The sequence below is a fragment of the Thamnophis sirtalis genome, unplaced genomic scaffold, assembly GCF_051295495.1.
Source record: "Thamnophis sirtalis isolate CommonGarterSnake01/CBP01778 unplaced genomic scaffold, rThaSir2_p1.2 scaffold_3, whole genome shotgun sequence".
Lineage (NCBI taxonomy): Eukaryota > Metazoa > Chordata > Lepidosauria > Squamata > Natricidae > Thamnophis > Thamnophis sirtalis.
Window position 1 is genome coordinate 173,335,905 of NW_028261383.1, and position 27,500 is coordinate 173,363,404.

The window sequence follows — 27,500 nt, forward strand, 5'->3', positions numbered from 1 at the left end:
AGCCGGTGAGATTTGAACAGCCGAACTGCAGAACTGCAGTCAGCTGAAGTAGCCTGCAGTGCTGCATTTAACCACTGCACCACCTCGGCTCCCTGGTTAGATTGTCCAATCCCTGGTTCGATTGTCCATTAATATCCTGGTTAGATTGTCCAATGCCCTTGCTGCACAAAAAGATGTCAAATCTACCTCAGCTTGTAAATTGAGGGAATGGAAGAGCATTCTTCTACCCCAGAGGATGGTATCCCTTTCCAAGGAGTGGTGGCTGGACCTAATGCAGGAAACGGTGCAGGGACCAAGGAGTGGGATATCAATTTCCTATAATATTTAAGTTTCTTTAAAATCAAAATGTCTAAACCAACCGAGCTATCACCACAAGGAGAAGATGAACCTAACAGGGGACTTGACTTCCTAGCCAGCGGGACTAGCATGGACAGGGAAATTCCCAGGCTTAATTCTTCAGTGCTCTCCCTTCTCTGTCCCTGCAGCAGGAGTGGGTTCCTGCCAGTTCTAACCTCTTCTATAGAAGACGTTCCACAAATCTACAGTGCCGTTTAGAACCGGTTCCAGCTCCCTCCCCCCGCCCGTCCACACATCATCAAGATGAAGAGCGAGAGGAGGAATACTGGGAGTTGAAGTCCACAGGTCTTAAAGCTGTCAAGTTTGAACACCCCTGGGTTTTTTTTTCTCTAAAGGGTTAGGGGTGCAAGGGTCTTGTAACTTGACCGCTTTAAGACTTGCACACTTCAATGCCAGAGTTCCTGAGCCAACATGACTGGAGGAGGAATTCTGGGAGTTGAAGTCCACAAGTCTTAAAGCTGTCAAGTTTGAACACCCCTGGGTTTTTTTTTTCTAAAGGGTTAAGGGTGCAAGGGCCTTGTAACTTGACAGCTTTAAGACTTGCGTGCTTCAAAGGCCAGAGTTTCTGAGCCAACATTTTGGTTGCTAAGCAAGACCGTTGTTAAGTGGGTTTCACCACATTTCACAAGTTGGCCACACCCACCCAGTCACATGGCCACCAAAGCCACTCCCACAAAGCAGGCCACACCTACAGAAGAGGTTCTAAACATTTTTGAAACCCACCACTGCCCTGCAGCCGCAACTGCTTTGGAGAGGCAGGAGGCTTAGTCCAGACCTCAGCATGGCTCCCTCTTTACCTCCTGAGCAACCAGCTGTTCTCCAGCCACTGTGTGAGGTTTTATGTTTCTTGCCTATAGTGAAGGACACTTGGCCTGTTTTGCATTCCTCTTCCAGCCCTGCGACAGGCCTGTGGTTTCCAGTATCCCTCCTCATTTCCCGTCATACTCTCTCTCTCTCTCTCTCTTCCCACGCAACCTGGAGTAAAAGTAGCTCGATATTTGGCCCTTCTTCTTCTTCTCCTTCTCAGAAGAGCGGAAGGGAAGGAAGGGTTAGAATCGCAGATCCCTGCTTTGGCTGCCTGCTTGATTGGATGCTAAATCTAGCAGTTCAGCGTGGTTTTGTTAATCATACACCGGAGTGGCAAAATATGGCACAACGCATAGAAGGAAGCCTGTTTTGGCCTTATCTTATGGGAATCTGATCTTTTAGCCATTTTGGAGGCTTCTGTGGAAAGGGAGCAGTGCAAGTTTATCTTGGAACTGAAGTATTTATCTCCAGTCCTAAGATGCCTTACAAGGACAATTGGTTGGCCCAGCCCCATAAGGAGAGACCCAGGCAATGCTGCTCCTTGTTCCTTCTCAGGCCTGTATGTTTGCTCCAAAGTATTCTTTTTTTTAATCAATTTCATATATACATTCACAATTATATGATCTCATAACTGTTATTAATAATATGTATTTATAACAAGTTTTCCCTACAGTTGACAATATGCTTGAAGATTGCTTTTTTAACATCCCATAGATCCGTCTTATCTTACAACGGTCCTACTTCTTCTTCCCTCCCTCCCTCTTTCCTTCCCTCGTTTCTTCTCTCCTTCCTTCCTTCCCTCCTTTCTTCTCTCCTTCTCTCCTTCCCCCTTCCTTTCCTCCTTCCTTCCCCCCTTCCTTCTCTCCTACACTCCCTCCTTCCTTCCCTCCTTTCTTCTCTCCTTCTCTCCTTCCTTCCCTCCTTCCTTCCTTCCCTCCTTTCTTCTCTCCTTCTCTCCTTCCTTTCCCCCTTCCTTTCCTCCTTCCTTCCCCCTTCCCTCCTTCTCTCCTTCCCTCCTTCCTTCCCTCCTTCCTTCCTTCCCTCCTTTCTTCTCTCCTTCTCTCCTTTCCCCTTCCTTTCCTCCTTCCTTCCCCCTTCCTTCTCTCCTACACTCCCTCCTTCCTTCCCTCCTTTCTTCTCTCCTCTCCTTCCTTCCCTCCTTCCTTCCCTCCTTTCTTTTCTCCTTCTCTCCTTCCTTTCCCCCTTCCTTTCCTCCTTCCTTCCCCCCTTCCTTCTCTCCTACATTCCCTCCTTCCTTCCCTCCTTTCTTCTCTCCTCTCTTTCCTTCCCTCCTTCCTTCCCCCCTTCCTTCTCTCCTACATTCCCTCCTTCCTTCCCTCCTTTCTTCTCTCCTCTCTTTCCTTCTCTCCTTCCTTCCTTCCTTTCTTCTCTCCTTCTCTCCTCCCTTCCCCCTTCCTTCTCTCCTACATTCCCTCCTTCCTTCCCTCTTCTTCTCTCCTTCTCTCCTTCCTTCCCTCCTTCCTTCCCTCCTTTCTTCTCTCCTTCTCTCCTTCCTTCCCTCCTTCCTTCCCTCCTTGCTTCCCTCCCTCCTTCCCTCCCTCCTTCCTACCCCCCTTTCTTCCCTTTCTTCTCTCCTTCCTTCCTCCTCTCCTTTCCCTTCTCTCCTTCCCCCCCTTTACCCTTCCCCTCTTCTTCCCATTCCTCCCCTCTTTCCTACTCCTCCAAAGTATCCTTGATCATTTATGACAGTCACAGTAGGACTGATCAAAACAAAGTGGGGAGGGGGGGACGGTTATTGCAGCAAAGAAATCTTATCATAAAAAGCTTTGGGAGGGGGGAAACAGTGCTATAACCTGGCACTTGAAAGCAACTCTCCTGAAGATCTGTTGAAGGAAATAACCTTCAACGGTAATTGAAGGTATTTTCAAGTAATCTTAAAAAGAAGGTCGGAATCCCAGTCGATGCCTCTGGCATGTGCTGTGAACAGCTGACAGGTTCATTATGTAAGGGACAGGGTATGACAACCTGTCTTACCAGTGCACTTTTTAACTCTCTAAAGCAGTATTTCTCAACCTTGTCAACTTGAAGATGTCTGGACTTCAACTCCCAGAATTCCCCCAGCCAGCGAATGCTGGCTGGGGAATTCTGGGAGTTGAAGTCCAGACATCTTCAAGTTGACAAGGTTGAGAAACACTGCTGTAAAGGGATAATGTAGATAGAATCAGAGTTGACAAGAGAAACTATTTAAGCCTGCGTTCAATTGTTTTATGAGTTGGGGGAATTCTATTAAAAAAAGTAGTGGTTTTGTTGCAAATTTTGGTGAGGGCATCTAGGAGTGCTCTGTTGCTATTTAATAAAGGGTTTGAGGAATTGTATATGGTGGCTCAGTGGCTAAGATGCTGACCTTGTCAATCAGAAAGGTTAGCAATAGCAGTTAGACTTATATACCGCTTCCAGCCCTCTCTAAGCGGTTTAGAGTCAGCCTATTGCCCCCAACAACAATCCGGGTCCTTATTTTTACCCACCTCGGAAAGATGGAAGGCTGAGTCAACCCTGAGCCGGTGAGATTTGTACAGCCGAACTGCAGATAACAGTCAGCTGAAGTGGCTGCAGTACAGCACTCTAACCACCGCGCCACCTCGGTTGGCAGTTCAGCGGTTCAAATCCCTAGTGCCGTGTAACGGAGCGAGCTCCCATTACTTGTCCCAGCTTCTGCCAACCTAGCAGGTTGAAAGCATGTAAAAATGCAAGTAGAAAAATAGGAACCACCTTTGGTGGGAAGGGAACAGTGTTCCGTGCACCTTCGGCATTTAGTCATGCCGGCCACATGACCACGGAGACGTCTTTGGACAGTGCTGGCTCTTCGGCTTTGTAACGAAGATGAGCACCAGTCGGGAATGACTAGCACATATGTGCAAGGGGAACCTTTATATGACTCAAAGGTTGTTTAGCTTGGATTCGGGGTAAGACTAAACCTCAGATCCCTGCTCAAAGTATCTTAGACCTTCTAATGGTCCCTCTCTTCCTCCTTCACCCTCTTGTACAGGTTGAAGAACGTTTTTCCCGTGTCCCGGAACCTGTACAGAAGCGCATAGTGTTCTGGTCCTTCCCACGCAGTGAACGGGAAATATGCATGTACTCTTCCCTTGGCTATCATCCCCCAGAGGGTGAGCGAGATTCTCGTGTGCCCTTCAACCGTGGCTTGAATTTGCTGCAATCAGGTGCTGTTGACCGCGTCCTCCAAGTAGGTAAGTAACTTCATTTTTTAAAAAAGGAAATCATATTTACACACTGGATTGTCCCTGGGCTAATCCGCAATGATTTTTTTAAAAAGGTTATCCACGTTTTTATTGATTGTTTTGTAAACCATTAATTATGCATCTGATTTTTTTTTGCTATGTAATTGGAATAAAGAAATAAAAATAAATGGAAAGGTTTTGTAGTTCCAACTTAGATTCATACCGAAGTGAACTTACTTAGATTTTTAATTGCGTGTAGTTATGTATAAAATTGTGGGGTCTTTTTTTTTATGATAACCCAAGATGAAAGTCCATTATGTGTCCCAAATAACAGGACAGCCGAACATCATATTTGCTTTCGTGAGATCAGCAGTTTTCTGTATTCCAGTCATACTATCATTCTTGAAGTATTATATATAGAGATAATGACAAAGGCTATAGAGATTGTAAATTGCAAACCCTTGACTGCTATGCTGAAAATAATCTTTATTTTATTGAATGTTCTTTTGACTGTACTTTGGCAATCAGACAGAAAAGCCTCAATAATAATTTATAAAAAGCAATCAGAAAACATCACCGAACATTTAGAAGAACAAGTAATCCTTTAAAGGCTGAAAATTGGAAAGTTAACGTTATTTTCCAGGAAAGGAATCATTCAGCCTGGCTCCTGCTGCATTTCTAGTAACTGCAAGATGATGGTCTAGCTTCTGCATTTTGCACTAATTGTGCAAGGGCTTCCCCTTGTAATCCACGTGCCTTGGAAGCTATTTATTCCCATATATCACAACTCTTTGACCTCAGCTGGAAAAAAAAAAGGATATCCATACATGTATGTAGAGCCTGTGTAAATGCTGAATTATTACGTATGCTGGGAGTTCTTGACCAAAAGCTAAGCAGAGTTATTTATTATTTTTTTATTAAACACATTTATAATGCCGCCCAATCCCAAAGTTGACTTGGATGGGAGACCACTAGGAAATCTGATAGCAGGAGACAATCCTGGGAAGCCACAAAGTATCCTGGAAGAACACAGTGGCAAACCACATTTCATTCTGTTATCACATAATCAACCTGACTACGTGTGTTAAATTTGAATTTGAGAGACATTAATGAAATCACAAGCAGCCAGTTGCTGCTTATTCAACAAATTCAGATTAAGCAAATCATGGCTTAATGCTATGAGTGAATGTAGTATTTGAGTTTTCAGAAATGGAGAGCCGTGTGCAATTTCTCCATATAGCCAATGAATATTTATTTATTTATTTATTTATTTATTTATTTATTTATTTTATTTTATTTATTTTATTTATTTTATTTATTTATTTATTTATTTATATGCCGTCCTTTTCCCCCGGAGGGGACTCAGGGCAGCTCACAACTCAACCAGGGAAGGGGGATACAAACAAGAATTTAAAACGACATAAAAAACAATGCATGATTAAAACACAACAGTCATACCAATTCGAGACGGGGGCAACAGCTCTTTAGCCCCAGGCCTGTCGGAACAGCCAGGTTTTAAGGGCTTTGCGGAAGGCCTGGAGGGTGGTGAGGGTGCGAATCTCCACGGGGAGCTCGTTCCAGAGGGTCGGAGCAGCCACAGAGAAGGCTCTCCTCCGAGTAGTCGCCAGTCGACACTGGCCGGCGGATGGAATTCGGAGGAGGCCTAATCTGTGGGATCTAATCGGTCTAGTGGAGGTAATTGGCAGCAGGCGGTCTCTCAAATACCCAGGTCCAATACCATGAAGGGCTTTATAAGTGACGACTAGCGCCTTGAAGCGTATCCGAAGACCAATAGGCAGCCAGTGCAGCTCGCGGAGGATAGGTGTTACGTGGGTGAACCGAGGCGCACCCACGATCGCTTGCGCGGCTGCATTCTGGACAAGCTGAAGTCGCCGAATGCTCTTCAAGGGCTGCCCCATGTAGAGCACGTTGCAGTAGTAATTATAGAAAATTGTGATGAAACACTGAAGAGATAATAAGTCTCACGTTAATACTCATAATAGAATGACCCAACTCTTACTCCTAAACTTGGAAATCTAAACATGGAAGTTTATCCACCCCCATCCCCCCCGATCTTAGAAACCATTTTAGTTAGTCTTCTTTGAATAAGAACAAAAGTCCTTATATTCCACATTTTATCCTTGTACAGTTTACATGTATAATTGCTGTTTATTGGACCCATTATGATAGAGTTTACAGGGCGGATGATTATTTGACTCAGTTAATTGGTCTTCTGCTGAAGGGAGGGTAAGAGATGGTTTTCATTTTCTCTCATTTAACAAAGGTTTCTGTTAAGCAATTTCTAGTGTTTTAACTGCAGACGACTGTAGCTCCATTGGTATTAACAATAAGTAGAGTTTACTGTTATAAATAGAGTTTCTGAACCTCAGCTACCCTCCTGTTTATGAACTTCTGTAAGTGAGCTGTGTTGGGATGGGCTCCTATAAATGGCCAAAATATCCACCTACACTGTAGAACAAAGAGTCTTTTCTATATATTAAAGCAAGTTGGAGCACAAATGTTGCTGAGTTTGCCTACTGCCATAATGATGGGAGTTCATTTGGGAATTTCTTACACCTCCCTCAGGTGACCCTTGATTTTGGAACCAAGAATTTAAAGCAGAAATATACAACCTGAGAATGCATAGCCAAATTTCTGCCCTGAAAGCTTTAGGCCAGTGTTTCTGAACCTTGGCAACTTGAAGATGTCCGGACTTCAACTCCCAGAATTCCCCAGCCAGCGAATGCTGGCTGGGGAATTCTGGGAGTTGAAATCCGGACATCTTCAAGTTGCCAAGGTTGAGAAACACTGCTTTAGGCAAAGGTGTTTGAGGTCCCCTAAAGTGGTTATTACATTATAATTTGAACGTGAAGGAACATGATGAAATACCGTACTCATTGGAGGGTACTTAAATTAACTGCAACTTTAATTACATGTCAATGAAATCAAATCTAGTGTTTTCTGTGGTCCTTTCCATTAGTGCAAGTCCAGCTATGTCAACTCAAAAACCAAATTTATCCTTCATCCAGGAAGTTACACATTTTAGCCCATGGATGTAATGTCTCTCTCTCTAAAAAAAACAACAGCTAGCTGGACATTTATTTTGTTGTTTCAAATAGCACCGTTGGCCTTAAAACGGGTTTGTAATTCACTCCTTTGCATGCCTATTTTAAACTCCCACTGAGTTCAAAAAAAGTTTGCTCCCAAGAAAACAGATCTAAAAATGCAATCTTGATTTTTTTAAAAGAAACGTCTTTTGAGAAGAATATAGTAAAGTAAATCAGGCTTGGCGTACCTAATGAGTGTTTTCCTTTTACAGCAAGGTTCTGGCGTGTGGTATCTGGTATCCCCTCCAGCCCACATACATTTCTTGAGAACATGTTATTCAGCTGCTTTTCTGTGGCCCATCTAAATGCTGACAGGGGTAGAATTCGTGGGTCATGAGTTGCCTTTCCGTTGCGAAGTACTGCAGAGCAGCTGCTGCTAATTTTTTGTCCAGTTCATTGCATGAATATAGGAAGAAATCGTGACCCGTCAAAACCGCGGAGGACAAAGTCGTGCTTGACGAAAGCGCGCATTTGACATCATCACAGCGCGACGAAAAAAATTAAAAATTGAAATAAAATTAAAATTAAAGCAAGCCGATTCACATAAAGGTAAGGGTTAGGGTTAGGGTTAGGTTAAGGGTTAGGGTTAGGGTTAGAGCGTTAGGATTACGTTAAGTGTTAGGTTAAGGGTTAGCGTTAGGTTAAGGGTTACGTTTAGGGTTAGATTTAGGGTTAGGTTAAGGGTTAGGTTTAGGGTTAGGTTTGGGGGGGTTAGGGTAAGGTTTTTGCTTTATTTTTACATTTTTCGATCACAGCGCGATGTTTTCGTCGCGCTGTGATGACGTCAAATGCGCGCTTTCGTCGAGCGCGATTTTGTCCTCCGCGGTTTTGTGGTGGAACCGGAAGAAATATGGAAGTAGCCTTTTTCAGCTGATTAACACAGGTTGTCTAACAGCTCTAGGCCACACAGAGGTGAGATTAATATCAATATTTACATCGATTTCTGTTCCTCTTGTGTCAGCTTGGACTTTACTTGCCCTATAATTTCTTATTCTCGATTACACGCTTGAATTATTCCCTGGAATTCCCAGATTGTGTATGAACCTGAAATGCTTAGATTGTGTATGTCCTTGAAATACTTCTTTGGAGATTAGATTTATTCTACATATCTTTCTCCGAGAGTATAAAAGCCTCTGTCTTCTTAACTACTTACATTTCCAGAAGTGCTTGGAAGTGCTATAAATATTTCACTAAGAGATATGCCTTCTGTGAAGATGCTTTATATGGTGGGTGAAGTGTTAGCAAATGCTCCAAAACCTGCACTTCTGTGTTTACTTTTTTTATTGGGTTTTTTTCGTACCTTTGGCTCACACTTGACTCCTGGCCTGGACAAGTCTCTCAGTTTTCTTGGCAAGATTTCAGAAGTGGTTTGCCCTGGCTTCTTTCTAGGGCTTAAGAGAAAGTGGTTGGTCCAAGATCAAGCAATTGGCTTCCTATCTAATTCAGGGTTAGAACCAGAGGTGGGTTCCTACCAGTTCGCACCTATTCGGTAGAACCGGTTCGTCAAATCTACCGAACCGGTTAGAAGAGGTTCCACCAGTGGACCCGGAAAGCAGGCCACACCTACAGAAGAGGTTCCAAAAAATTTTGAAACCTACCACTGCCACACACAGACAGACAGACAGACATAGAGAGAGAGAGAGAAAGAGAAAGAAAGGAAGAAATAGATAAATAAAAAAAGAAAAAAGAAAGAAAAAGAGTGAGAGAGAGATGAAAGAAAAAAAGAAAAAAGGGACAGAGAGACAAAAGGAAGGAAAGAGAGAGAGAGAGGGAGGGAGAGAAAACACATGGCCGGCAAGCCACTCCCACCGGGTCACATGGCCGGCAAGCCACTCCCACAAAGGAGGCCACACCCACAGAGTAGGTTCCAACAATTTTTTGGAACCCACCACTGGTTAGAACTGATGGTCTTCTGGTTTCTAGCTGGGGGGGGGGGGCTAACCACTATACCAAACTGGGTCTCTTTGTTTATATTAATAATTATTAAAATTGCATGCACTTTTTATAGATGAATGTTGTGATGCTCTCTAACAAAATGGGCAAGGATAATCTATAGTTAATATATAACATTAGGATTCACTCAGTTTTCTCCCATAAAACATGTTAACAGCAAACTTGCCCTCAGTGGATTTTACTGTTTCATGTTACTGATTCTTTTTTTTTCTTTTTGCTTCAGTTTGAACTCATTATATTCTGCCTGCTTAAGTTACTTACTTTTTACTTCCTACATAAACAAGCAAGCAGATTTTTAAGCATCCTATGGAGAATTAGCTGTCTGTCTATCTACGCCATGCAGAACAAGCTGCAACCACACAGATTGCTCTGCGGGGTAAGGGCACAGGTTTCTAGTCCTGGATGGGCTGGCACATGATTGTAGAATCACATTCCTCTTTCTTTCTGGTCCCCTCCTCACTTCGAAGCTGACACCAAGTCTTTTTTCCACCAGTAATAAGAAAGGCCAACATTGTCATCTCCACTGCAGTTCTCCATAAATTATTCAGAGCTCTGGGAAACTCCTAGGACCTAACAGATAGCATTGTATCATGAAATCCAAGGTCATATTTTAGTACGGCTATAAATGTTCAAAACTTGTTTAACAAAGAGTATTTTGTGAAAAGCTGATGAAGTGGCTTAGAGAGGGAGCCTTACAGCGTAGCAGGAAATCCCCAGTTCCTCTTGCATTGCAGCTATAAACTTGTTCAGTGGCTTTAAGCCAGTGTTTCTCAACCTTGGCGATTTTAAGTCCTGTGGACTTCAACTCCCAGAATCCCCTAGCCAGCATAGCTTTAGGGCAGTGATTGAGTGATTGCCAATGTAGTATCATGCCAGGGACCTACTAAATTTTATGTGCTCTCTTTGGAGTTTGGTTTGACATAGGAGCCTTTTGGTTTGATCCCATCTATCTTAAAAGTCATCGTCCCGTTCCCCCCCCCCCCCAGTTCCACTGGCTTTCAATGGAAGGCATGCTGGAGCAATCACACTATCCTGTTTAAAAGCAGGTGCATTTTACAAAAATACTTTGCCTCTGGAATTCTAAATCCCCCCAAGCTATCACTCCAAATGGAATCTTTTTTTTTTTTACAATTGCCCAAAATAAACTTTCTTAAAAGAAATGTATTCTACTTAATATGAAAAAAAAATGGGAGTATGTTCAACAAAATAAACTGCCGTGAATTTGACACTAGTAGGAGTGAAAGAAGAGCTGATTACTTTTGCCCTATCAATTATCCTTTTTTTACCCATTATAAACTGTGATGTATGGGGATTAAAGTCTCTGATGAGAGAGAAGCTCTTTGTCAGCTGCAAAAGCTTATTCTTAGGTAAAAATGGAAAAATAAGATTTAAAATATTTTGCATCAGGTCCGTCATACAATTTACACGGCATTTCTCTTAAAATTCAGAACTTCTCTCTCTCTCTCTCTCTCTCTCCCTCCCTCCCTCCCTCCCCCTCCCTCCCTCCCTCTCTCTCCCTCTCTCTCTCTCTCTCTCTCCAACTCAAACCTCTGGATCTTCTTTAGGGTTTCTATAGTCTTGCATTACGCATTCAAATTATTCAAGCCTTACCTTGATGATACAAGTACTCTAAATGAGAGAAAAGCTAGTTTTGCAAGGCTGTTTACATGTTGAATATTTTGAATACGCTGTGTGTTTGAAACAGATTTTTTTTTAAAACAACCCGTAAAATAAAGTTAAAATATTGAAGGCTGATACTGCCCACTTTACAGTGCTTGTAAGAAGTTTTATTAGGCCTGTTTTTGCACAACAGGACTTGCGTTGAGTCAATTTCAAATATGCCCAGGGGATTCTTAATGCAGTTCATTGAAACAAGCTGGAAATGTATCATCCAAACATGGTTACTGATACTCCAATGAGACAGGAAAAAAATGAATCGCGCTAACATATTATGATACTGCAAATGTTGCTCCTTGAAGGGGGAAAAAGAAAGAAAGACAAGGCTTTGCTCTAGTACCAAACCTTGAAAGTTGTTGACTATACTTGAGAAAATACTGATTGTTAATATAGAGTTGAAAATGGTGGTTTGATTTCAGGATATGTATGTATGTATGTATGTATGTATGTATGTATGTATGTATGTATGTATGTATGTATGTATTATTTGTGCTGATAAATAAATAAAGGGAGACTAGTATAGATCTATTTCAAGCTATTTAGCTCTCATCAGCTAGCCATACCCTTACTGGGATTCAAACCTGGGCTATATTACATATTAGGCAGACGTCTTAGCCATTAAGCCACAGGCTCTGATCCGTTATCAGCTGAGCCAGGGAGAAAGGTATATATTTAAAGTCACAACCCCTGGTATACCCCAATTATGGGAGGGTTAGGAGACTATCCAGACAGAAACCCAATATTTTTACTGTTGCCTTTGTTATATTTTGTGTTGTATTTGTGCTGATAAATACTAGTCTCCCTTTATTTATTTATCAGCACAAATACTATATATATATATATATATATATATATATATATATATATATATATATATATATATATATATATATATATGTGTGTGTGTGTGTGTGTGTGTGTGTATACATACACACACACACACTCACATAGCATGGGGCAAAAAAGTATTTAGTCAGCCACCAATTGTGCAAGTTCTCCCACTTAAAAAGATTAGAGAGAGGCCTGTAATTGACATCATAGGTAGACCTCAACTATGAGAGACAAAATGAGAAAACAAATCCAGACAATCACATTGTCTGATTTGGAAAGATTTTTTTTTTTTGCAAATTATGGTGGAAAATAAGTATTTGGTCAATATCAAAAGTTCATCTCAATACTTTGGATTTATAACAATATACATCCTGGATTTGACTTCAGGATTTGATTTCAGGATATATATATATATCCTGTGTTATTAGAGATGAAATAAATCTAACTTTCTATAATTGACATACATTTCAGGATATATATATATATCTATATAAATAAAAACACAAATATAACAAAAGGCAACAGTAAAAATATTGGGTTTCTGTCGTGATGGACTCTTGTGACGAGCCGATTGACAGATGTTGGAGGCAGTTAGCTTCCTCCCATAATTGGGGCTTACCAGGGGTTGTGACACTAATATATACCTTCTTCCCTGGCTTCAGCTGATAAGGAGGAGACCTGTGGCTTGATGGCTAAGACGTTTGCCTAAGATGCAATACAGCACAGGTTCGAATCCCAGTAAGGGTGTGGCTAGCTGATGAGAGCTAAATAGCTTGAAATAGATCTATACTAGTCTCCCTTTATTTATTTATCAGCACAAATAAAAACACACACACACACACACATACATACATACATACATACATACATACATACATACATACATACATACATACATATATATATATATATATATATATATATATATATATATATATATATCCTGAAATGTATGTCAATTATAGAAAGTTAGATTTATTTCATCTCTAATAACACACAGTCCATTCTACATTTGGCCATTTTGCAAAATGCTTCCTCAAATTATACTATATAGTGGATCTCCTTCTAAACTGAAATCCTCGAACATAAATGTGCAAAAATTGAAATGGCAGTGTCTCAGACTTTTGTATGTACATAGTTACATAATCTGGTTTTACATCTATTTTTTTTTATTGTTTTGGAGCTTTCCCATCTCCAAAGGGTAACCGTAAGAATACAGAGAGAGGGCTTATAGCCGCCCTCCCCAATGTGGATATTGTACAATTCCAAATAATAAGCCTCTTGTCACAGCTTACTGCATCAGTTTTTCATACTTGGAGATAATCTTGTTAAAGGCCCCACTGCCAGCGGGATGTGCCCTTTCGTCTTAAACATTCCACTGTCTGTAAAAGTAGCAGTAAGACTCTGCAACTTTGGGGCAATGATTTTTAAGGCAGAAGAAACCATAATTATTTTACTGGTAGTTGTTGATACAATTCTTAAGAATTTGAATTTGCAGATTTAAATGCCGTTTTAAAAATATAACCAAGATTTAAAAAGTTTGTACTCTTGGTAATTAAAATACACAATTCTCCAAATATGTAATATGTATCTCCATACCAAATAATATAATCAGTCTCTTAATTAGAATGAAACCTGCATTGTGAGGCTTCTATTTCTTTGCCAACAGAGCAGAATCCTAATACCATAGAATCTTAAACTCTTGTTTCCTTTAGGAATGTACTCAGTAAATAACAGTAAGAACCGCATTATGGATATTTTATGAGCAATTGAACAGTCATTATGTTTCTCCCTTAATTTTAAAATCTTATTTCCTGTTTCTAATTCTGTATCCTAGTGTTGGGTATGCGGCAGGGGTGGGTTGCTGCCGGTGTTAGTGCCAGTTCGCACCCGCGCACAACATGTCCGTGTGCCAGATGTGCCCTTGCGTATGTGACTGCGCAGAACCATTTACAATGAACTGTGCTCATGCAGTTGCTAAAATCCCAAATGGCGGTGGCCAAGCGACAGCGAGGGAACTGGTTCAGGGGCGTGGCAGGCTGGGTCGCTGCCGGTTCTGTGACCCGGGCCTGAATTCCGCTACCGGTTCGATTGAACCGGGCCGAACTGTCAGCAACCCACCTGTGGTATGCAGACCTAGTCATGTGCCATCTACTTGTTGGTCGTTTTTAACTATGTAATACAGTGGTGGGTTTCAAAAAACTTTGGAACCTACTCTGTGGGTGTGGCCTCCTTTGTGGGAGTGGCTTGCCGGCCATGTGACCTGGTGGGAGTGGCTTGCCGGCCATGTGTTCTCCCTCTCTCTCTCTCTCTCTCTCTTTCTCTCTCTCTCTCTCTCTCCTTCCTTTTGTCTCTCTGTCCCTTTTTTCTTTTTTTCTTTCATCTCTCTTTCACTCTTTTTTCTTTTTTTATTTATTTATTTCTTCCTTTCTTTCTCTTTCTCTCTCTCTGTCAGTCTGTCTGTCTCTGTGTGTGTGTGTGTGGCAGTGGTGGGTTTCAAAAAATTTTGGAACCGCTTCTGTAGGTGTGGCCTGCTTTCTGGGTCCACTGGTGGAACCTCTTCTAACCGGTTCGGTAGATTTGACGAACCGGTTCTACCGAATAGGTGCGAACTGGTAGGAACCCCACCTCTGATGTAATATGGTATCCCCCAAACAGAGAAGTACAAAAGGATAGCTAAAGAGATCAAGCTAGGTACAAAATGATTTGAAATAATTCTTTTACTAAAATTGAATATTTCATAAATGTGATATTCAATTTTGTGAAATAAGTATTTCCACCTTTTGTTCATATTCACAACTCCCAGTTTTCTGGTCTAAATTTATTAATTGCATTTTAGTTTTTTAGTTTTTTTTTTTTTTTTTGCATTATCTTGTGTTATCTTTTTGCATTTTTGCATCATCCTAGGCCCAGGGTACCTGCGAGACCACCTACTGCCACCGGTAGCCTCCCACCATCCAGTGCGATCCCACAGAGTTGGCCTCCTCAGGGTGCCATCAGCCAGACAGTGTCGGCTAGCCACCCCCAGGGGGAGAGCCTTCTCTGTGGGAGCGCCTTCCCTCTGGAATGAGCTGCCCGTGGACCTTCACATAATCCCCGACCTCCGGTCCTTCCGACGTGCCCTAAAAAGTTGGCTTTTCCAGCAAGCCAGCTTGGCCTGAACAAAACAAAACAAATGATTGATTATTGTTAATTTTAATTTTAATTCTTTTAAAAAAATGTGTCATTGTTAATTTTAATTGGGTTTGGGGATATCCTATTTAATTTCTTTTTAACTTTTGCAGTATGTGTTTCTTTTAATGTTGTACGCCGCCCTGAGTCCTTGGGAGAAGGGCGGCATATAAATCAAATAAACCTCAACCTCATCCTTATTTTAGCGTCCTTTGGATCCTTGTTCTGTAGCCTAAGTATGCTAGTTGGCTCCTTTCCCCCACTTTCTCCTATTGGAATCATTTTTCTTTGAAAACGGGTGACCAGAACTGTACTCCCGATGAGCTCTTGTGAGAGCCTATACAGAAATATGAATCCTTTCCAAAGCGTCCTGAAATTACCCCACCTTGGGTAAACCAAGAATGACATCTCCATACCTGGCAGCTTTATGACTCTGCTAACTCACAGTCACTGTGTGCCTGAACAAGATCCAGTTCTTTCTTCATTTGTTATTTTCATATGACCAGTTCTTTGCTAATCATTTAAAATGCGGCATTTCCAGAATATGTGGATTTCTTCCCATTTTTTTTAATTCTGCTTGATGAAATCACCCGCTCGCCTTCCTTATCCTAAATCCAGAGGGAAAGAAAAACCTATAATTTCCTGCCTTCTGGGTTTCATTATATTTCATCAATAAAATATTAGTCAAATTGGTCCCAAGGCTGGTCCTTTGGGGACATACATTTTCAGCTGGACTTTTCTTACTACTATGAAGCTTCTTTGTTGCTATTTTAAGTTATTTCTTATTCATGTTGACTTGATGTCTTTCTGATGTGATAGAAAACACATACAGGTAAGGTAGCTGAGAACGTTGGAAGTTGACGTTCAAGACATATTTTGAAACTTGTATTGTATTGGAAGAATAAACTAATGTACAAAACTTTTATTGGTGTAAATGAGTCTATTCCTAAGCATATCCATCTTGAAAAAAGTATTATTCAGGAGAAGAAAATACGTTAGGGTTCAATCCTTTATACACTCAAATACGTCTAGTAGAAATTGTAATGGCATATAATTTTTGCAGTTTTACGCGCAAGATTCTTTTAGGGATATGCTATCTTTGCATTTTAAAACAGAAGTAAATGTCCAAAGACTATTTAGATAAAGATTCCCATGTTACTGCATCAAAGTTTTACATATTTTTAGCACAACATAAGCTATTTTAGCCATTGTGACTATAAGTACCAATATTTAGTAATTTGTCCATAATCACCAATACCGTAAATGTGATCTCTGTTATTTTCATGTCAATCCCATTGAGCCAGTATGCCCCAATTTGAATTTGAATTTGAATGGATTTATATGCCACCCAATCCTGAAGGACTCTGGGCGGCTTACATAAAAACAATTTAAAAAACCAGAAAATGTAAAATACAAGATAAGGCAGTTAAAAGAACACAACATGCACTCAGTTCTTAGTGGGGCTGGAACTCAATCAAGGTTCAACAGCCCCAGGCCTGCCGGAACAGCCAGGTCTTAGTAGACTTTCAGAAGTCCGAGAGATTGGGGAGGGTCCAGATCTCAGGGGGTAGTACGTTCCAGAAGGCCGGGGCAGCTACAGAGAAGGCTCTCCCACGAGGGGCCGCCAGTCGACATTCTGTAGTCGACAGCACCCGGAGAAGGCCGACCCTGTGAGATCTTATCGGACGCTGGGAGGTATGTGGCAGGAGGCGGTCACGGAGATATCCAGGTCCTAGGCCATGTAGGGCTTTAAAGGTGATAACCAGCACCTTGAAGTGTGTTCGGAGACCAATAGGGAGCCAGTGCAGCTCGCGGAGGATAGATGTCACATGGGTGTACCTCGGTACACCCAGTATCGCTCGCGCGGCTGCATTCTGGACCAACTGTACTCTCCCAACACTTTTCAGGGGCAGCCCCATGTAGAGCGCGTTGCAGTAGTCGAGTCTTGAGGTGACGAGGGCGTGAGTGATCATTTGGAGTGCCTCCCGGTCCAGATAGGGCCGCAAATGGTGCACCAGGCGAACCTGGGCAAAGGCCCCCCTGGTCACAGCCGACAAGTGGTGTTCTAGTGTCAGCTGCGGATCCAGGAGGACTCCCAAGTTGCGGGCCCTCTCTGAGGGGTGTAAGATTTCACTTGGAACATTTAAGTACAACCTAGATTTTGTTTTTTCCTCCCAGTGTGTTGTATTATAATGTATTATGCCTGGACTATGCTGGGATGAAAGTAATTTGGAAAGCCTTGGATCTCTGTTTTTCATGTCCATCATGAGGGGGTAGGTTACACTTGACTACCTCACATGTATCCCTTCTCTATTTATAGTTGTTCTAAATATAGCCAGTGATTCTCCTACCCCAGGGGTGCGGGAAAAGCTTACCTGGGTGTAAGTCCAGATCAGGTACTTAATGTGAGTCACCCCTATCAGGCTGGCAGTACTAGCAAAGGATCCCTTTTTTTTTTTTGAAATGACACAGCAGAGGTGTGGCCTTGTGCCCAACTGGTTTGGTGAGGGTGCCCACTTTCATCACGTATGACTCAGCTGCTTGGTCACTGCAATCCAGCAGCCCCTCCTATGGCCTTATTCTCCACCCCTGTTATTTCGGTCTGTGATTTATCCATACCCCTTCCAGAAGTACTGGGTTGGAGACACATTGGAGAGGAGCTCCGAAAAAGGCTTCCGATTGGTGGGGTTATGATTTCATCCTCCCGCTAAACCTCACCTCTAGCTAACCCGCTGGATTGACAAGACTGCCATGACTTGTTGATCTATAAATCAGGTCCAACCCCCAGCTAAGCCAAATGTATGTTGTGTTTTTTTTAAAACTGTTTTTGTTTCTCTCCCCTATTTGTAATTTTATTTTATCTCGTATTTGTAAGCCGCCCGGAGTCCTCCGGGATTGGGCGGCATATAAAATCATTAAATTACGAATTATTTGTATCATGATTGAGCTATTCCCAAAGCAGTTTGAGTCCCTTGTGGGTCTGATTCCTGGTCAATCTTTCAGTTTCTGTTCACTGCAGAGGTGGTGCTAATGCTTCTATGAATGACTCTCCCGGCATGGGCAGCTTTTGTTATATTGCTTCAAAGTCCTAAGATTTGGCATCCTAAATACACCTCAGAATCCAACCCACCCATGCCCACTTTACTAGTAAAAGTAATTATGCTGCTATTCTTTCATGTCAGCCTTCTAGAGTTGTTTGGACTTTTACTGTAACGCGCTCTACATGGGGCTGCCCCTGAAGAGTGTTCGGAGACTACAATTGGTCCAGAACGCAGCCGCGCGAGCGATATTGGGTGTACCGAGATACACCCATGTTACACCTATCCTCCGTGAGCTGCACTTCCTATCGGTCTCCGAACGCGCTTCAAGGTGCTGGTTATCACCTTTAAAGCCCTACATGGCCTAGGACCCGGATATCTGCGAGACCGTCTTCTGCCACATACCTCCCAACGGCCGATAAGATCTCACAGGATGGGCCTTCTCCGGGTGCCGTCAACTAGACAATGTCATCTGGTGGCTCCCCGGGGAAGGGCCTTCTCTGTAGCTGCCCCGACCCTATGGAACGATCTACCCCCAGAGATCCGGACCTTTCCCACTCTCTCGGCCTTCCGAAAGGCCACTAAAACCTGGCTATTCCGGCAGGCCTGGGGCTGTTGACCTCATGAATGAGGTCCAGCCCCGCCTAGATTGAGTGCATGAAGTGTTTTTTTTAACCTGCTTCTCTTTTCTATTTTTAATCTTTTATTTTTTTAAAGATGTATGTCTGTAAACCGCCCGGAGTCCTTCGGGATTGGGCGGCATATAAATTCATTAAATTTGAATTTGAATTTGGATTTGGCTCCCAAGTTGTAGACTCACCTGCTTGCCTTCCTTCCTGAATCGCACAGGTTTCCACCTGAGTGGTATTGTGACGGAACCACCCGGCCCCAGCGAGCCAGAGCACAGTTACCACGTCTCCATCAGTTTTGACCGCTGCAAAATCACATCGGTTAGCTGCGCCTGTGACAACCGGGACATCTTCTATTGTGCTCATGTGGTGGCTCTGTCCCTGCATCGCATCCGGCACGCCCACCAGGTGGAGCTGCGCCTGCCTATCTCGGAGACATTGTCCCAAATGAACCGGGATCAGCTTCAGAAGTTTGTGCAGTACCTGATCAGCGCCCACCATACGGAAGTGCTGCCGACAGCTCAAAGGCTTGCTGATGAGATTCTGCTGCTGGGCTCCGAGATCAACCGAGTGCATGGTATGAAGTTGGGCTAGCCTTGGGTCCTGGGCAGAGGCAGGGAATGGCTGTAGTTATAAGAGCCGAGGTGGCGCAGTGGTTAGGGTGCAGTACTGCAGGCCACTTTCAGCTGACTGCTATCTGCAGTTCGGCGGTTCTAATCTCACGGCTCAAGGTTGACTCAGCCTTCCATCCTTCCGAGGTGGGTAAAATGCGTGGCGCGACAAAACCACGCTCGTCAAAATCGTGGTGATAAAATCACGGCGCTAAAGCCGCAACGTCATCACCGCCGTGACAACAGCGCGGCAACAGAAGGGCGCTTTAAAACGGCGCCGCGGCAGAAAGCCGACTTCAATTAAGGTAAGGGTTAGGATTAGGTTTAGGGGTTTGTTTTAGGGTTAGGTTTAGGGTTAGGGTTAGGGTTAGGGTTAGGGTTAGGTTTAGGGTTAGGTTTAGGGTTAGGTTAGGGTTAGGTTTAGGGTTAGGTTTAGCGTTAAGTTTAGGTTTAGGGTTAGGTTTAGGGTACTGAGTGCTTGGGAATGCGCGAATTTGCCCTCCGCAATTATGTCATCGCGGTAGGGTCGCGTTTTTCCTTAGCGCTTAGAACGGCGCGAATTAGTCTTCACGCTTATGTCTCCGCGGATAAGGGCATCGCGGATTTGTGGTGGAACTGGTAAAATGAGGACCCAGACTGTGGGGGCGATATGCTGACTCTGTAAACCGCTTAGAGGGGGCTGAAAGCCCTATGAAGCAGTATATAAGTCTAATTGCTATTGCTAGTTGGGGCTTCTAGCAGCCAGCCTTGGTTACTTGTCACTTGGTGGGATTCAAATAATTTAATAACCGGTTCTCTGCCATAATGACCAGCTGGGTAGGCATGGCTCGGTGGTCATGTGACAATGTGGCCAAGGCCAACTCATGTCAATGGGCCTTAGCTGTTACAATATAATAAGGGTTAACCGGAGAGGCAGTTTCTGTAAGCAGGTAAATAAAGATCAGGCTAGAAACAACACCAGAATGTCTCCTTCCTGCCTTCCTTACAGGATTAGCCCCGTAAAGTGGGGGAAAAATAAAATAAGATTTCTTCCAACAACCGGTTCTCCAAACTGCTTAGAAAGTTACCAACCGGTTCTCCCGAGTAGGTGCGAACCGGCTGAATCCCATCACTGCTTGTCACCAACCCTGCGTGAAACACTACATGAAAAAAAAAAACAGAGGAAGAAATAACTCATTGCCAGGCTTCCTAATTGACAACTGAAAAAAGCCCCAAGTCTCAGTCATAAATTCCAATCAATCCTAGTCAGAGCCAGCTGGGAATTCCAGAATGTGTCTAGATCTCACTATACGGGGGGGGGGGGGGGGGGGGGGGGGGGGGCATCCTCAGGTTGCAGAAGCAATAAACAAATGGGCAAAGTGTCTTAGTTGTAAACAGAAACAAATCTTTCATTGTGTAATAATACCATACTCCAATTAGTAGAATGGCGGGATACACAATCAGCATGCCATCACATTCTAGTGCCAACAGGTAATTAGCAATAGCAATAGCAATAGCAGTTAGACTTATATACCGCTTCATAGGGCTTTCAGCCCTCTCTAAGCGGTTTACAGAGTCAGCATATCGCCCCCACAGTCTGGGTCCTCATTTCACCCACCTCGGAAAGGATGGAAGGCTGAGTCAACCCTGAGCCGGTGAGATTTGAACAGCCGAACTGCAGAACTGCAATCAGCTGAAGTAGCCTGCAGTGCTGCATTTAACCACTGCGCCACCTCGGCTCTGTGAGTTAATCAGGTAATTCAAGGTAGCAAACTTATATTCCTTCCTCCTCCTATTTTTCCCACAAGAATCCTGTGAGGGGATTCGGCTAAGAGTGAGTGACTGGCTTAAAGTAACCTTTCGTGTCGTAAGGCGGGACTAGAATTCACAGTCTCCTGGTTTCTAGGCTGCTGCCATAAACACTAAACCTGTGTTTCTCAACCTTGGCCACTTGAAGATGTCTGGACTTCAACTCCCAGAATTCCCCAGCCAGCGAATGCTGGCTGGGGAATTCTGGGAGTTGAAGTCCAGACATCTTCAAGTGGCCAAGGTTGAGAAACACTGCACTAAACCAAATTGCCTCCAGTAGCTCTTATCATTCCCTCTCAGAGCTTTTGTAAGTTCCTACTTTTTATGATAAGCAAATTTTACTCAACTGCACAGGTGTGTGTATCTTCGATTGATTCCATTCCACCCTTAATAAACTTCTTAAAATGTATACAACTGTCCTTTGAGATAATCCTGTACTGGTATGGCAAATACTTTCTCTTTATAGTGAAAATTTAAAGATTGATTACTATGCATCCCCTTCTCCATGGAAGCATAATAATCATCCGCTATTATTATTATTATTATTATAATACAATTGTATCACAGCGGCCAGTTGTTTCGCCGGATTTGGCATCGGTTACTAGTCGGGCCCCACCCAGGGGCCTAGGACGTCGTAACGTATTTTCGTAATATGCGTGCAGATCCAAGCAGTGCGGCTTTTTGCATTTGACTGATGGTGATTTTGTCAATTTTTAACTGTTTTAAATGTAATTCCAGTGCTTTTGGAATAGCACCCAGTGTGCCAATTACCACTGGAATTACCACTGCTGGTTTGTGCCATAGTCGTTGAATTTCGATTTTAAGTCCTGGTATTTCGCGATTTTTTCATGTTCCTTCTTGGCGACCCTGCTATCACCTGGTATTGCGATGTCTATGATTGTGACCTTATTTTTCTCAACCAGTGTGATGTCTGGTGTATTATGCGCCAGTATTTTGTCGGTTTGTATATGGACAAATATTATTATTATTATGATGGGATAGTAATATACATTCATCAGAACTCACGTGAACAAAATATATTTCTCTCATTTGTTACAGCTTGACCTTTTTCAGGCTATTCTGCAAGTATAAAACCCCTACTGCTGCCTTAATCTTAGTAAAGTGATTCTGTAAAACAGTAGCATCTTTTGGTCAGTTTCCCGCAGATGCCTGAACAATGAATAACATGCCAGAAGCACTTACCTCTTCGGAATCATTTTGGAAATACTTGCTATGTGTAATATCTAAGCAGAAATTAGGCCTGGTTAGTGCAGTAGACCACACACACAGTACCCTCAAAATTAGGGGAGTATTAGAAGATTAGTAATAGGTAGCATCAGAGGTGGGTTCCTACCAGTTCGCTCCTATTCGGTAGAACCGGTTTCGTCAAATCTACCGAACTGGTTAGAAGAGGTTCCACCAGTGGACCCGGAAAGCAGGCCACACCTACAGAAGAGGCTCCAAAATTTTTTGAAACCTACCACTGCCGCACACACAAACACACGCACACAGAGACAGACAGACTGGCACAGAGAGAGAGAGAAAGAGAAAGAAAGAAAGAAAGAAGAAAGAAAGAAAGAAAGAAAGAAAGAAAAAAAAGAAAGAAAGAAAGAAAGAAAGAAAAAGAGAGAGAGAGATGAAAGAAAAAAAGAAAAAAGGGACAGAGAGACAAAAGGAAGGAGGGAGGGAGGGAGAAAGAGAGAGAAAGAAAGAAAACACATGGCCGGCAAGCCACTCCCACCAGGTCACATGGCCAGCAAGCCACTCCCACAAAGGAGGCCACACCCACAGAGTAGGTTGCAAAAAAAATTTGAAACCCCACCACTGGGTAGCATCTAAGGCTTTGGCCATCTCCTTCCAGGTGCTCCAGATCCCACAGCTGGTGCTGGCATTGAAGATGCAAACTGTTGGCACTTGGATGAGGAGCAGATCCAAGAACAAGTGAAGCAGCTCCTGTCCAATGGGGGTTATTATGGAGCGAGCAAGCAGCTTCAGTCCATGTTCAATAAGGTAAAAACTGACATTCATTTTGTTACCCAGCCCATCACTCCTTCTATTAGTAAAGCTGTGCCACTGTTCTTCTCTGCTGTGGCGTTGTTGCCACACTGGAGGGCCGCTCATGTGTCCACAAATCACGTCGGGGTCACCAGTTGCGGCTTTTTACGCTCCTGATGAGCCACTCATGCTTTTATGAATGAGAAGAAAGACACCGGACAAATGCTTTCTCGGGATGAGGCTTGGCCCCGAGCAATGCCCGGGAGGGTGGGGGGCCTCTTTTATTAGTTCCAAACAAAGAGAAGGTGTATACAATGACATCAAAAGGCGCATGATTTAACTAAGTCCAATAATAATGTTGTAGCGTGGCAGAAGCGTCATCTCTGGGCAGGAGAGGAGGGGTAGATGAGAGGTGGGGGGAAGTGGGGGAAGAGGTGGGAGGGGAAGAAGTAAGCAGCACGCATTCCTGTGTCCGTTTGAAGTCCTTGCTAACATGCCAGATGCTAGAGGCTGGTACAGAGGAGCACTTTAATTTTTTTTTTTTTTTTTTTTGAAAATAATGGGATTTTATTCTGGGATTTTTAAAATGAAATATGATAATGAGGGATATCAAATGTACAGAAAGGAGATACGTACAGACAATTGTTTCAATGCTTCAACACAACGCAATCCTCAATAAAATGAAGGTTACTTGAAGGTTGCTTTTTTTAACATCCCATAGATCCATCTTATCTTACAACGGCCCTACTTCTTCTTCCCTCCTCCCTCTTTCCTTCCCTCGTTTCTTCTCTCCTACTCCCTTTCTCCCTTCCCTCCTTCCTTTCCTCCCTCCTTCCCCTTCCCTCCTTCTCTCCTTCCCTCCTTCCTTCCCTCCTTCCTTCCCTCCCTACTTCCCCTTCCCTCCTTCTCTCCTTCCTTCCCTCCCTCCCTCTTTCCTTCCCTTTCTTTTCTCCTTCTCTCCTTCCTTTCCCCCTTCCTTTCCTCCTTCCTTCCCCCTTCCTTCTCTCCTACATTCCCTCCTTCCTTCCCTCGTTTCTTCTCTCCTACTCCCCTTCCTTCCCTCCCTCCTTCCCCTTCCCTCCTTCTCTCCTTCCCTCCTTCCTTCCTTCCCTCCTTCCTTCCTTCCCTCCTTTCTTTCCTCCTCTCCTTCCCTCCTTTCTTTCCTCCTTCTCTCCTTCCTTTCCCCCTTCCTTTCCTCCTTCCTTCCCCCCTTCCTTCTCTCCTTCTCTCCTTCCTTCCCTCCTTCCTTCCCTCCTTTCTTCTCTCCTTCCTTCCCTCCTTCCTTCCCTCCTTCCCTTCCCTCCTTCCCTCCCTCCTTCCTACCCCCCTTTCTTCTCTTTGAGCACTTTAATTAAAAGGAAAGCTTTACATATTGCTAAAAGGAATGTTTTACACATCATGGTACCATCCATCCCTGTGCCTGTGTTTTCAGGCAGCTAAAAGCTGCCCTATACACATCCTGGTAATGGATCCCAACACTCTGCTACCACGGAGCAAGGATCTTTGTGTCTCGTTGTGGAGATAACACCACCCTGTCAAAAGGAAGATATTTCCACCAGAAGACCATTGGGGCTTTATCCTTCAGGGGTGACGTGGAAGTCCCAAGTTTGACTCCCTGTAGATGTTGGGTTGAGGCTGCTTCAGGGGTGGGTTTCAGGTGGTTCGCGGCAGTCCCCGCGAACCCGTTGGTCGGCGAACCCGGAAGTAAGTAACTTCCGGGAACGCCGAAGGGTCCACCTTCCCGCTCGCATTTCTTACCCGGTTTTGATGAGTTCTGTGCTTCCACGCATGCGCAGGACGCATACAGCGCCTGTGCGATCCTCTAGGAGCAGCTGGAGCATCGCACAGACGCTAGTACGCATGCGTGCACTGCGCGCGTGCACGAGGACGCCGCCGGCCCCGTTCTAACCGAACCGGTTGGAACGGGGCGAGAAACCCACCCCTGGGCTGCTTGGAGACTTGGAATGAAGAGGCAGCCTGCATTAGGAATATGACCTGACAATTGTCCATCTGCATGTTACTAGGTGGTTTTAAAATGTCAGGTTTTTAAATACTAAAACATCTCACTTGTCAGTGCAGCTAGAAAAGGGAAGTCAGGCTCCACTTGTAGAGATTTCCACAGTGTTTCAACTATGACTTTATGGTGGCCTTTTCAAATGTGCTTCCTCCAGATCTGTCAGATTGTAATTCCGTCACCCTTAGCAGCATGGCTGCGTCTTCTGGAGATGCTAGGGAGCTTCACATCTGGAAGGCAGCCAGTTGTGGGAAGTTAGTTTGCTGTTTTGATAGACCGCAAAGTTTGCTTAAAGGGTTTTTTTGGGGGTAGCGGGGTGTCTTCTCCTATTGCCAATTTCTGTCTTTTCCCCCAGGTGCGGGAAATGCTACGAATGCGAGATTCCAACGGGGCACGGATGCTCATCCTGATGACGGAGCAGTTTCTGCAGGATCCGCGCCTGGCACTCTGGCGGCAGCAGGGAGCAGGCATGACCGACAAATGCCGGCAACTCTGGGATGAACTCGGTAGGTGAAGGATGGATGGATGGCCAAGGCTTTTCACGACATTAGGTGAATTTGGTAGGCTGATACAGAATTGAGATTCTTGTTTTGAAATGCAAGTTTGCAGGAGAAGTTTGAAAATACAGAGCCTGAAAACCAAGAAAATCTGATTGCCACTAAATAGATGGTGCTTAATTAGCAATAACAATAGCAGTTAGACTTATATACCGCTTCATAGGGCTTTCAGCCCTCTCTAAGCGGTTTACAGAGTCAGCATATTGCCCCCACAGTCTGGGTCCTCATTTCACTCACCTCGGAAGGATGGAAGGCTGAGTCAACCTTGAGCTGGTGAGATTAGCAATAGCAATAGCAGTTAGACTTATATACTGCTTCATAGGGCTTTCAGCCCTCTCTAAGCAGTTTACAGAGTCAGCATATCGCCCCCACAGTCTGGGTCCTCATTTCACCCACCTCGGAAGGATGGAAGGCTGAGTCAACCTTGAGCCGGTGAGATTTGAACCGCCGAACTGCAGCTAGCAGTCAGCTGAAGTGGCTGCAGTACTGCACTCTAACCACTGCGCCACCTCGGCTCCTCATTCACCCGATAGCATGTGTTATAAGAACGTTTTTCTTTTTTTCTTATTTTTCTTCTTTTCTTTTCTTATAAGAACGTTACTGATTAATTCTGCACTCCAGTTAAGCTTTCCAGTTGGAAAAAAAAAATCCTGCTTCTTCCTTCAGTCACTTACGAGAAACACTTCCCCCTCCCCTTAATTTTAGATTTTGTGGGAAAGTTTCAGGGAGTGACTGAATGAGGCTTGAACTCTTGACTTGAGAAATAGCCGTACCAGACAGGAAAACTGGAGACAAACACCCAATCAGACAAACCTTCAGGAGCAGTAATACGAGGGTGATGGTTTTCATCACACGGTTATTAATGGTTGTCTTATCAAGTCTTAAAAACGAATCCATAGTAAAATGCAAGCTTTCTAGCCATATGTCTTTTTTTTTTTTAAATACAGAATCGTATTCCAGTACTTCTTATGCCATACAACCCAAATCCTATCTTTCTATATCATTATGTGGGATGGAAAAGGAAAAAAAAACATGTCATTTCATAGCTGTGCCAGATCTGAGCCACCATTCCGCAGACAGAATTTTGCCCTGTCCAAGAGGCTGAATTCTAACTTGTCTTTATTTAGAGAAAGAAAGTGTGTGTAGGAGAGTGACAGAGAGATATTTACATCTGCTTTTACTCCAGGAATTAAGGGTGGCATATATAATCCTCCCTCCTTCTTATTTACCCCATTAGAAATTCTACAAGATAAGAGTGAGAGTGGGTGGAGCCCAGAGGTGGGTTCCTACCAGTTCGCACCTATTCGGTAGAACCGATTCATCAAATCTACCGAACCGGTTAGAAGAGGTTCCACCAGTGGACCCGGAAAGCAGGCCACACCTACAGAAGAGGCTCCAAACTTTTTTGAAACCCACCACTGCCACACACACACACACACACACAGACAGACAGACTGACTGACAGAGAGAGAGAAAGAGAAAGAAAGGAAGAAATAAATAAAAAAAGAAAAAAGAAAGAAAGAGTGAGAGAGAGATGAAAGAAAAAAAGAGAAAAGGGACAGAGAGACAAAAGGAAGGAGAGAGAGAGAGAGAGAGAGAGAGAGAGGGAGGGAGGGAGGGAAAACACATGGCCGGCAAGCCACTCCCACCAGGTCACATGGCCAGCAAGCCACTCCCACAAAGGAGGCCACACCCACAGAGTGAGGTTCCAAAAATTTTTGAAACCCACCACTGCCACACACACACACACAGAGAGAGACAGACA

At 43.7% G+C, this 27,500-nt stretch overlaps 1 protein-coding gene across 1 annotated transcript in view; it reads left to right on the forward strand.

Moving 5' to 3' along the window:
- The window catches only part of ZSWIM4 (zinc finger SWIM-type containing 4), a 51,153-nt gene that overhangs the window by 10,768 nt on the left and 12,885 nt on the right, over window positions 1-27,500 (forward strand). Inside the window, exons 2-5 of the mRNA XM_087710974.1 lie at window positions 4,172-4,373; window positions 18,991-19,347; window positions 23,031-23,179; window positions 25,534-25,684. Coding sequence (XP_087567100.1) covers window positions 4,172-4,373; window positions 18,991-19,347; window positions 23,031-23,179; window positions 25,534-25,684 — 859 coding nt within the window. The remainder of the gene's footprint in view (window positions 1-4,171; window positions 4,374-18,990; window positions 19,348-23,030; window positions 23,180-25,533; window positions 25,685-27,500) is intronic.